The sequence below is a fragment of the Oncorhynchus tshawytscha genome, linkage group LG29, assembly GCF_018296145.1.
Source record: "Oncorhynchus tshawytscha isolate Ot180627B linkage group LG29, Otsh_v2.0, whole genome shotgun sequence".
Classification (NCBI taxonomy): Eukaryota; Metazoa; Chordata; class Actinopteri; order Salmoniformes; family Salmonidae; genus Oncorhynchus; species Oncorhynchus tshawytscha.
In genome coordinates this window covers 31159117-31171195 of record NC_056457.1, presented here as the reverse complement: position 1 = coordinate 31171195, position 12079 = coordinate 31159117, and the positions used below count along the sequence as shown (strand labels likewise).

Sequence of the window (12079 nt, the reverse complement as noted above, 5' to 3'; positions counted from 1 at the left end):
CCTGCAGACTTGCGAGGGTTAACACGTTTAAATGTCTTACTCACTTCGGCTGCAGTGAAGGAGAGACCGCATGTTTCCGTTGCAGGCCGTGTCAGTGGCACTGTATTGTCCTCAAAGCGGGCAAAAGTTATTTAGTCTGCCTGGGAGCAAGACATCCTGGTCCGTGACTGGGCTGGGTTTCTTCCTGTAGTCCGTGATTGACTGTAGACCCTGCCACATACCTCTTGTGTCTGAGCCGTTGAATTGAGATTCTACTTTGTCTCTGTACTGGCGCTTAGCTTGTTTGATAGCCTTGCGGAGGGAATAGCTGCACTGTTTGTATTCAGTCATGTTACCAGACACCTTGCCCTGATTAAAAGCAGTGGTTCGTGCCTTCAGTTTCACACGAATGCTGCCATCAATCCACGGTTTCTGGTTAGGGAATGTTTTAATCGTTGCTATGGGAACGACATCTTCAACGCACGTTCTAATGAACTCGCACACCGTATCAGCGTATTCGTCAATGTTGTTGTCTGACGCAATACGAAACATCTCCAGTCCACGTGATGGAAGCAGTCTTGGAGTGTGGAGTCAGCTTGGTCGGACCAGCGTTGGACAGACCTCAGCGTGGGAGCTTCTTGTTTTAGTTTCTGTCTGTAGGCAGGGATCAACAAAATGGAGTCGTGGTCAGCTTTTCCGAAAGGGGGCGGGGCAGGGCCTTATATGCGTCGCGGAAGTTAGAGTAACAATGATCCAGGGTCTTTCCACCCTGGTTGCGCAATCGATATGCTGATAAAATTTAGGGAGTCTTGTTTTCAGATTAGCCTTGTTAAAATCCCCAGCTACAATGAATGCAGCCTCCGGATAAATCGTTTCCAGTTTGCAGAGAGTTAAATAAAGTTCGTTCAGAGCCATCGATGTGTCTGCTTGGGGGATATATACGGCTGTGATTATAATCGAAGAGAATTCTCTTGGTAGATAATGCGGTCTACATTTGATTGTGAGGAATTCTAAATCAGGTGAACAGAAGGATTTGAGTTCCTGTATGTTTCTTTCATCACACCATGTCACGTTGGCCATAAGACATACGCCCCCGCCCGTCTTCTTACCAGAAAGATGTTTGTTTCTGTCGGCGCGATGCGTGGAGAAACCCGCTGGCTGCACCGCTTCGGATTGCGTCTCTCCAGTGAGCCATGTTTCCGTGAAGCAAAGAACGTTACAGTCTCTGATGTCCCTCTGGAATGCTACCCTTGCTCGGATTTCATCAACCTTGTTGTCAAGAGACTGGACATTGGCAAGAAGAATGCTAGGGAGTGGTGCACGATGTGCCCGTCTCCGGAGTCTGACCAGAAGACCGCTTCGTTTCCCTCTTTTTCTTCGCTGCATGTGATCCACTCGGTTACACTGGTTGTAAGGCAGAACACAGGATCCGCGTCGCGAAAAACATATTCTTGGTCGTACTGATGGTGAGTTGACGCTGATCTTATATTCAGTAGTTCTTCTCGGCTGTATGTAAAGAAACCTAAGATGACCTGGGGTACTAGTGTAAGAAATAACACGTAAAAAAAACAAAAAACTGCATAGTTTCCTAGGAACGCGAAGCGAGGCGGCCATCTCTGTCGGCGCCGGAAGTACAGAAAGATGTACACAACACATGTAACCAGAAGAAGAGTGTTTGTTTCAGTCTATGCTCTCTAGGCCCTAAATACACTACAGATGTGGCAGATGGTGCCGTTTAAGATGAGAACCTTTTTAAAGGAGAACCTTTAAAAAAAAAATTTTAAAATATGAGCATGACCTTATTTCTGTTACAGGTATATTGGATGACAGTCATTCATATTCCATTCCCACAGCACAATGTAACATTGATAGGTTAAGGCTACTACATGATACTCTACTCTCATAGGACACAGAGATACATGATGGTTCTGCTGTCTCTGTCTCATAGGACACAGAGATACATGGTGGTTCTGCTGTCTCTGTCTCATAGGACACAGAGATACATGGTGGTTCTGCTGTCTCTGTCTCATAGGACACAGAGATACATGGTGGTTCTGCTGTCTCATAGGACACAGAGATACATGGTGGTTCTGCTGTCTCATAGGACACAGAGATACATGGGGGTTCTGCTGTCTCTGTCTCATAGGACACAGAGATACATGGGGGTTCTGCTGTCTCATAGGACACAGAGATACATGATGGTTCTGCTGTCTCTGTCTCATAGGACACAGAGATACATGGTGGTTCTGCTGTCTCTGTCTCATAGGACACAGAGATACATGGGGTTCTGCTGTCTCTGTCTCATAGGACACAGAGATACATGGGGGTTCTGCTGTCTCATAGGACACAGAGATACATGGTGGTTCTGCTGTCTCTGTCTCATAGGACACAGAGATACATGGTGGTTCTGCTGTCTCTGTCTCATAGGACACAGAGATAAATGGTGGTTCTGCTGTCTCTGTCTCATAGGACACAGAGATACATGGTGGTTCTGCTGTCTCATAAGACACAGAGATACATGGTGGTTCTGCTGTCTCATAGGACACATAGATACATGGGGGTTCTGCTGTCTCATAGGACACAGAGATATATGGGGGTTCTGCTGTCTCATAGGACACAGAGATACATGGTGGTTCTGCTGTCTCTGTCTCATAGGACACAGAGATACATGGTGGTTCTGCTGTCTCTGTCTCATAGGACACAGAGATACATGGTGGTTCTGCTGTCTCATAAGACACAGAGATACATGGTGGTTCTGCTGTCTCATAAGACACAGAGATACATGGTGGTTCTGCTGTCTCATAGGACACAGAGATACATGGGGGTTCTGCTGTCTCATAGGACACAGAGATATATGGGGGTTCTGCTGTCTCATAGGACACAGAGATACATGGTGGTTCTGCTGTCTCATAGGACACAGAGATACATGATGGTTCTGCTGTCTCTGTCTCATAGGACACAGAGATACATGGTGGTTCTGCTGTCTCTGTCTCATAGGACACAGAGATACAAGGTGGTTCTGCTGTCTCTGTCTCATAGGACACAGAGATACATGGTGGTTCTGCTGTCTCATAGGACACAGAGATACATGGGGGTTCTGCTGTCTCATAGGACACAGAGATACATGGTTGTTCTGCTGTCTCATAGGACACAGAGATACATGGGGGTTCTGCTGTCTCATAGGACACAGAGATACATGATGGTTCTGCTGTCTCATAGGACACAGAGATACATGGTGGTTCTGCTGTCTCATAGGACACAGAGATACATGGGGGTTCTGCTGTCTCATAGGACACAGAGATACATGGTGGTTCTGCTGTCTCTGTCTCATAGGACACAGAGATACATGGTGGTTCTGCTGTCTCATAGGACACAGAGATACATGGGGGTTCTGCTGTCTCATAGGACACAGAGATACATGGGGGTTCTGCTGTCTCATAGGACACAGAGATACATGGGGGTTCTGCTGTCTCATAGGACACAGAGATATGGGGGTTCTGCTGTCTCATAGGACACAGAGATACATGATGGTTCTGCTGTCTCATAGGACACAGAGATACATGGTGGTTCTGCTGTCTCATAGGACACAGAGATACATGGGGGTTCTGCTGTCTCATAGGACACAGAGATACATGGTGGTTCTGCTGTCTCTGTCTCATAGGACACAGAGATACATGGTGGTTCTGCTGTCTCATAGGACACAGAGATACATGGGGGTTCTGCTGTCTCATAGGACACAGAGATACATGGGGTTCTGCTGTCTCATAGGACACAGAGATACATGGGGGTTCTGCTGTCTCATAGGACACAGAGATACATGGGGGTTCTGCTGTCTCATAGGACACAGAGATACATGATGGTTCTGCTGTCTCTGTCTCATAGGACACAGAGATACAAGGTGGTTCTGCTGTCTCTGTCTCATAGGACACAGAGATACATGGTGGTTCTGCTGTCTCTGTCTCATAGGACACAGAGATACATGGTGGTTCTGCTGTCTCATAAGACACAGAGATACATGGTGGTTCTGCTGTCTCATAGGACACAGAGATACATGGGGGTTCTGCTGTCTCATAGGACACAGAGATATATGGGGGTTCTGCTGTCTCATAGGACACAGAGATACATGGTGGTTCTGCTGTCTCTGTCTCATAGGACACAGAGATACATGGTGGTTCTGCTGTCTCTGTCTCATAGGACACAGAGATACATGGTGGTTCTGCTGTCTCATAAGACACAGAGATACATGGTGGTTCTGCTGTCTCATAGGACACAGAGATACATGGTGGTTCTGCTGTCTCATAGGACACAGAGATACATGGGGGTTCTGCTGTCTCATAGGACACAGAGATATATGGGGGTTCTGCTGTCTCATAGGACACAGAGATACATGGTGGTTCTGCTGTCTCATAGGACACAGAGATACAAGGTGGTTCTGCTGTCTCTGTCTCATAGGACACAGAGATACAAGGTGGTTCTGCTGTCTCTGTCTCATAGGACACAGAGATACATGGTGGTTCTGCTGTCTCATAGGACACAGAGATACATGGGGGTTCTGCTGTCTCATAGGACACAGAGATACATGGTTGTTCTGCTGTCTCATAGGACACAGAGATACATGGGGTTCTGCTGTCTCATAGGACACAGAGATATATGATGGTTCTGCTGTCTCATAGGACACAGAGATACATGGTGGTTCTGCTGTCTCATAGGACACAGAGATACATGGTGGTTCTGCTGTCTCATAGGACACAGAGATACATGGTGGTTCTGCTGTCTCATAGGACACAGAGATACATGGTGGTTCTGCTGTCTCATAGGACACAGAGATACATGGTGGTTCTGCTGTCTCTGTCTCATAGGACACAGAGTTACATGGGGGTTCTGCTGTCTCATAGGACACAGAGATACATGGTGGTTCTGCTGTCTCATAGGACACAGAGCTACATGGGGGTTCTGCTGTCTCATAGGACACAGAGATACATGGGGGTTCTGCTGTCTCATAGGACACAGAGATACATGGGGGTTCTGCTGTACCACCTGGTGAAGGAAAGACTGTTGGTCCTGATGAAGATACACAGACACAGTAACAATAAGCTGGGTTAGAAGTGAGAAGACCGGGCAGACAGAGCCACTGGAGTCTTCAGACACAAGGCCAGTAAAGTTTAGATTGGAGGGAAGATCTCCCCCTCTCTCCTTCCCCCTCCCTCCCCCTCTCCCTCCCCCTCTGTCCTTCCCTCCCTCCCTCCCCTCTCCTAACTCCCTTCCCCCTCCCTCGTTCCCCCTCCCTCCCCCTCTCCCCCCTCCCTCCCCCTCACTCCCTCCCTCCCCCCCTCGCCCTCTCTCTCTCCCTCCCCCTCCCCCTCCCTCCCTCCCCCCCTCTCTCTCTCCCTCTCCCCTCTCTCCCTCCTTCCCTCCCCCCTCCCACTCTCCCTCCCCCCCTCTCTCCCTCCCCCTCCCTCCCTCCCCCTCCCTCCCTCCTCTCTCTCCCTCCCCCTCTCTCTCTCCCCCTCCCTCGTTCCCCCCCCCCCCCCCCCTCCCTCCCTCCCCCCTCCCTCCCCCCCCTCCCCCCTCCCCCTCTCCTCTCTCTCCCCTCCCCCTCTCTCCCCTCCCCACTCTCCCCTCCCCCTCTCCCTCCCTCCCCCCTCCCTCCCTCCTTCCCTCCCCCTCCCCCTCTCTCCCTCCCCCTCCCTCCTCCCCCCCCCTCCTCTCTCTCTCCCTCCCTCCTTCCCTCCCCCTCCCTCCCTCTCTCTCCCTCCCCCCTCTCTCCCTCCCCCTCCTTCTCCCTCTCCCCCCCCCCTCCCTCCCTCTCTCCCTCTCTCCCTCCCTCCCCCAGATATACTGGATGGACCTAAAGACTGCAGACAGACTGATAAGGAGGCTTAAGTTACAAACAATATGTATGTATAAACCAATAACTAACCATCTGTAACCTACTTATAAGCCCTTTGTTGTGTCACCGATATGTAGTGTCAGTTTGAAAACATCCTTTCATGGGCTATGATGAATACAGATGAGTATGGTGTTGGAAGGTGAAAAGTGGCTTAGCTCACTGCATGGTGTGTACCACAGAAATATCACTGCCTATCATCAACCTACTGACTTCAATGGGGATGCCCATTCTAGTCATTCTATGGTCCACAGCCCTTTAGCCAGTCAGCTAAAGAGGTTGACACTACACTTGTCTTTTGATTGGCATTTCAATTCAATTAACTAAAAATGAATCAAATTACAAGGAAGACATCTGGTGCAAGAACACTGACCTCACTTTGAGGGTCATGCAATCTGCTGCTTCTGCGCGCACGCGTGTGTGTGTGAGAGTGTGTGTGGGAGTGTGTGTGTGTGTGAGTGAGTGAGTGAGTGAGTGAGTGAGTGAGTGAGTGAGTGAGTGAGTGAGTGAGTGAGTGAGTGAGTGTGTGTGTGCGTGTGTGTGCGCCCACCCAATGACATCAGAATGAACAGGGTCATTTCAGCACTACCTAATGTCCACCCACTCAGCAGTATGATAGGTTACCCTGGAGACCCTCTCACAGTCAGAGCAATAGAAAAAGGAGTCTGGCACCTATCACTCGCTTTTATCAAAATGGTCCTAAAAGAAAGCTAAAACTCTGTAGATAATGAATAAATGATATTTTCCTAAACCATTCTCTCCTACCATATTCTATCTCCTACAGGCTTCTCAGACAAAGAGCAGAGCCAGACAGACAATCTGACACACACACCGAGACACACAGACACACACGACAAACACCCTTGAGGAGAACTCTGTGTTCTCCCACTAAAAAGTGACGGCTGGATTTTGAACAGGACTACAAAAAAAAAAACTCCACTAAATTCAAAGAGGATCCATCTGGAGATACCAGCATATCTTCCAGAGACTAATCGCCATAGAAACACAGTGTTTACATATTCTCAAAAGGTCATTGACCTGGATTTAAAACTGATGACGTCACTGGCTCTCCTCCACGGTCTGTTAATGTGAATAGCACAATGCCTTTCAAAGCGCCAATAAACTGTGGGACCACTGACGTGCAGAGGATGTGACTCCCCCTGCTGGTGACAGACAGTACTACAACACTCTGTCCATGCCAAAACAGTAATAATTGTAATTGGCTCAGAGTAGTGTCACACCTAGCTTCAGAATAAAGTTGTTTCACAACAGATGTTGCTGCAGTGCGTGGCATGATGCCCGCAGGCTAATCCAGGATTTGGTGAGGACATGATTTTAAACATGGAACTAAATGATATATACAGTAAGTCCCTCAAACAGAATTACATCCAGGGAATGGAGTTGGAGTCTGAGACAGGGGTGGGGGCCAGGGGTGCAGGCCGAGGGGTGGGGGGCCAGGGGATCTATAATCTAGTAAATAGGTGGTCATCATGAGAAAAGAAAGAAAGACATTATAGAGTATTGGAACCAACCTTGGCATAGCGAGTGAGAGAGAAAGACATTGTAGAGTATTGGAACCAACCTTGGCATAGCGAGTGAGAGAGCCAGCAGTATGCAGTACTCAGGGTTAGGAGGAGGAGGAGCTACTCTCAGGGTTAGGAGGAGGAGGAGGGAGGAGATACTATCAGCGTTAGGAGGAGGAGCTACTCTCAGGGTTAGGAGGAGGAGGAGGGAGGAGCTACTATCAGCGTTAGGAGGAGGAGGAGCTACTCTCAGGGTTAGGAGGAGGTAGGAGATACTGTTAGGGTTAGGAGGAGGAGGAGCTACTCTCAGGGTTAGGAGGAGGTAGGAGATACTGTTAGGGTTAGGAGGAGGTAGGAGCTACTCTCAGGGTTAGGAGGAGGAGGAGGTAGGAGATACTGTCAGGGTTAGGAGGAGGAGGAGGTAGGAGATACTGTCAGGGTTAGGAGGAGGAGGAGCTACTCTCAGGGTTAGGAGGAGGAGGAGGTAGGAGATACTCTCAGGGTTAGGAGGAGGAGGAGGAAGTAGGAGCTACTCACAGGGTTAGGAGGAGGAGCTACTCTCAGGGTTAGGAGGAGGAGGAGCTACTCTCAGGGTTAGGAGGAGGAGGAGGTAGGAGATACTGTCAGGGTTAGGAGGAGGAGGAGCTACTCTCAGGGTTAGGAGGAGGAGGAGCTACTCTCAGGGTTAGGAGGAGGTAGGAGATACTGTTAGGGTTAGGAGGAGGAGGAGGGAGGAGCTACTCTCAGGGTTAGGAGGAGGAGGAGGTAGGAGATACTGTCAGGGTTAGGAGGAGGAGGAGCTACTCTCAGGGTTAGGAGGAGGAGGTAGGTAGGAGATACTGTCAGGGTTAGGAGGAGGAGGAGCTACTCTCAGGGTTAGGAGGAGGAGGAGGTAGGAGATACTCTCAGGGTTAGGAGGAGGAGCTACTCTCAGGGTTAGGAGGATGAGGAGCTACTCTCAGGGTTAGGAGGAGGAGATACTCTCAGGGTTAGGAGGAGGAGGAGGTAGGTAGGAGATACTCTCAGGGTTAGGAGGAGGAGGAGGTAGGAGATACTCTCAGGGTTAGGAGGAGGAGGAGGTAGGTAGGAGATACTCTCAGGGTTAGGAGGAGGAGGAGGTAGGAGATACTCACAGGGTTAGGAGGAGGAGGAGGTAGGTAGAAGCTACTCACAGGGTTAGGAGGAGGAGGAGGTAGGAGATACTCACAGGGTTAGGAGGAGGAGGAGGTAGGAGATACTCTCAGGGTTAGGAGGAGGAGCTACTCTCAGGGTTAGGAGGATGAGGAGCTACTCTCAGGGTTAGGAGGAGAGATACTCTCAGGGTTAGGAGGAGGAGGAGGTAGGTAGGAGATACTCTCAGGGTTAGGAGGAGGAGGAGGTAGGAGATACTGTCAGGGTTAGGAGGAGGAGGAGGTAGGAGATACTGTCAGGGTTAGGAGGAGGAGGAGCTACTCTCAGGGTTAGGAGGAGGAGGAGGTAGGAGATACTCTCAGGGTTAGGAGGAGGAGGAGGAAGTAGGAGCTACTCACAGGGTTAGGAGGAGGAGCTACTCTCAGGGTTAGGAGGAGGAGGAGCTACTCTCAGGGTTAGGAGGAGGAGGAGGTAGGAGATACTGTCAGGGTTAGGAGGAGGAGGAGCTACTCTCAGGGTTAGGAGGAGGAGGAGCTACTCTCAGGGTTAGGAGGAGGTAGGAGATACTGTTAGGGTTAGGAGGAGGAGGAGGGAGGAGCTACTCTCAGGGTTAGGAGGAGGAGGAGGTAGGAGATACTGTCAGGGTTAGGAGGAGGAGGAGCTACTCTCAGGGTTAGGAGGAGGAGGTAGGTAGGAGATACTGTCAGGGTTAGGAGGAGGAGGAGCTACTCTCAGGGTTAGGAGGAGGAGGAGGTAGGAGATACTCTCAGGGTTAGGAGGAGGAGCTACTCTCAGGGTTAGGAGGATGAGGAGCTACTCTCAGGGTTAGGAGGAGGAGATACTCTCAGGGTTAGGAGGAGGAGGAGGTAGGTAGGAGATACTCTCAGGGTTAGGAGGAGGAGGAGGTAGGAGATACTCTCAGGGTTAGGAGGAGGAGGAGGTAGGTAGGAGATACTCTCAGGGTTAGGAGGAGGAGGAGGTAGGAGATACTCACAGGGTTAGGAGGAGGAGGAGGTAGGTAGAAGCTACTCACAGGGTTAGGAGGAGGAGGAGGTAGGAGATACTCACAGGGTTAGGAGGAGGAGGAGGTAGGAGATACTCTCAGGGTTAGGAGGAGGAGCTACTCTCAGGGTTAGGAGGATGAGGAGCTACTCTCAGGGTTAGGAGGAGGAGATACTCTCAGGGTTAGGAGGAGGAGGAGGTAGGTAGGAGATACTCTCAGGGTTAGGAGGAGGAGGAGGTAGGAGATACTCTCAGGGTTAGGAGGAGGAGGAGGTAGGTAGGAGATACTCTCAGGGTTAGGAGGAGGAGGAGGTAGGAGATACTCACAGGGTTAGGAGGAGGAGGAGGTAGGTAGAAGCTACTCACAGGGTTAGGAGGAGGAGGAGGTAGGAGATACTCACAGGGTTAGGAGGAGGAGGAGGTAGGAGATACTCTCAGGGTTAGGAGGAGGAGGAGGTAGGTAGGAGATACTCTCAGGGTTAGGAGGAGGAGGAGGTAGGAGATACTCTCAGGGTTAGGAGGAGGAGGAGGTAGGTAGAAGCTACTCACAGGGTTAGGAGGAGGAGGAGGTAGGTAGGAGATACTCTCAGGGTTAGGAGGAGGAGGAGGTAGGTAGGAGATACTCACAGGGTTAGGAGGAGGAGGAGGTAGGTAGGAGATACTCTCAGGGTTAGGAGGAGGAGGAGGTAGGTAGGAGATACTCACAGGGTTAGGAGGAGGAGGAGGTAGGTAGGAGATACTCACAGGGTTAGGAGGAGGAGGAGCTACTCTCAGGGTTAGGAGGAGGAGGAGGTAGGTAGGAGATACTCACAGGGTTAGGAGGAGGAGGAGCTACTCTCAGGGTTAGGAGGAGGAGGAGGTAGGTAGGAGATACTCACAGGGTTAGGAGGAGGAGGAGGTAGGTAGGAGATACTCACAGGGTTAGGAGGAGGAGGAGGTAGGTAGGAGATACTCACAGGGTTAGGAGGAGGAGGAGGTAGGAGATACTCACAGGGTTAGGAGGAGGTAGGAGATACTCTCAGGGTTAGGAGGAGGAGGAGCTACTCTCAGGGTTAGGAGGAGGAGGTAGGTAGGAGATACTCTCAGGGTTAGGAGGAGGAGGAGCTACTCTCAGGGTTAGGAGGAGGAGGAGGTAGGAGATACTCTCAGGGTTAGGAGGAGGAGGAGCTACTCTCAGGGTTAGGAGGAGGAGGAGGTAGGAGATACTCTCAGGGTTAGGAGGAGGAGGAGGAAGTAGGAGCTACTCACAGGGTTAGGAGGAGGAGGAGGAGGTAGGTAGGAGCTACTCACAGGGGTAGGAGGTGCGTCGTCTCCAGCCCAGACAGTCCAGACCGATGGGGGTGCTCTGGGAGAAGCAGTGGGACTTCAGGATCATCCCAGAGAATACCTCCATGGTCGACAGGGACACTGAAGCATGCGACTGCGGGGAAGAGGCAAAATCAAAGCTGGGGATCCGACAATGCCTAGGCCTACATACCTAGAAGTCTATAGTTAGTATAATGCTCACTTTAAATGTTAAGACCCTGCCTTTTCTTAGTTTAAATCCTGAATATACATGTACTATATCATGTGATAGACCAACAATAATGAAGGGATTTTCCTGAACGGATTGAACTGAAGGTGCATGCAGGTTAACAGTAGGAGCTGAGAGAGAGACTGGTGTGGAAACAGGAGCGAGCGAGAAAGACATCCAAAAAAAGATGAAATGGAAGGGGGAAAAGAATTTAACAAAGGAAAGATGTCAAGGCTCCTGACGAAGGATAGAAGAGACGGAGGAGAGAACCATCCTCAGACAGTACGTAGATGAAGAGGAGGAAGGAGGAGGAGGAGAGAACCATCCTCTGACAGTACGTAGATGAAGAGGAGGAAGGAGGAGGATGAGGAGAGAACCATCCTCGAGACAGTACATAGATGAAGAGGAGGAAGGAGGAGGAGGAGAGAACCATCCTCAGACAGTAGGTAGATGAAGAGGAGGAAGGAGGAGGATGAGGAGAGAACCATCCCCGAGACAGTACGTAGATGAAGAGGAGGAAGGAGGAGGATGAGGAGAGAACCATCCCCGAGACAGTACGTAGATGAAGAGGAGGAAGGAGGAGGATGAGGAGAGAACCATCCCGAGACAGTACGTAGATGAAGAGGAGGAAGGAAGAGGATGAGGAGAGAACCATCCTCGAGACAGTACGTAGATGAAGAGGAGCAAGGAAGAGGAGGAAGAGAGAACCATCCTCGAGACAGTACGTAGATGAAGAAGAGGAAGGAGGAGAGAACCATCCCCGAGACAGTACGTAGATGAAGAGGAGGAAGGAGGAGGAAGGAGGAGAGAACCATCCCCGAGACATTACGTAGATGAAGAGGAGGAAGGAGGAGGATGAGGAGAGAACCATCCCCGAGACTGTACGTAGATGAAGAGGAGGAAGGAGGAGAGAACCATCCCCGAGACAGTACGTAGATGAAGAGGAGGAATGAGGAGGATGAGGAGAGAACCTTCCTTGAGACAGTACGTAGATGAGGAGGAGGAAGGAGGAGGATGAGGAGAGAACCTTCCTTGAGACAGTAC

The 12079-nt window shown here is 50.4% G+C and overlaps 1 protein-coding gene across 3 annotated transcripts in view; it reads right to left on the bottom strand.

Moving 5' to 3' along the window:
- The window catches only part of LOC112227462 (rho guanine nucleotide exchange factor 4), a 103189-nt gene that overhangs the window by 77797 nt on the left and 13313 nt on the right, over positions 1–12079 (bottom strand). For all 3 annotated transcript variants that reach the window (XM_042308417.1, XM_042308418.1, XM_042308419.1), the window contains one exon: positions 10813–10942. In XM_042308417.1, coding sequence (XP_042164351.1) covers positions 10813–10942 — 130 coding nt within the window. The remainder of the gene's footprint in view (positions 1–10812; positions 10943–12079) is intronic.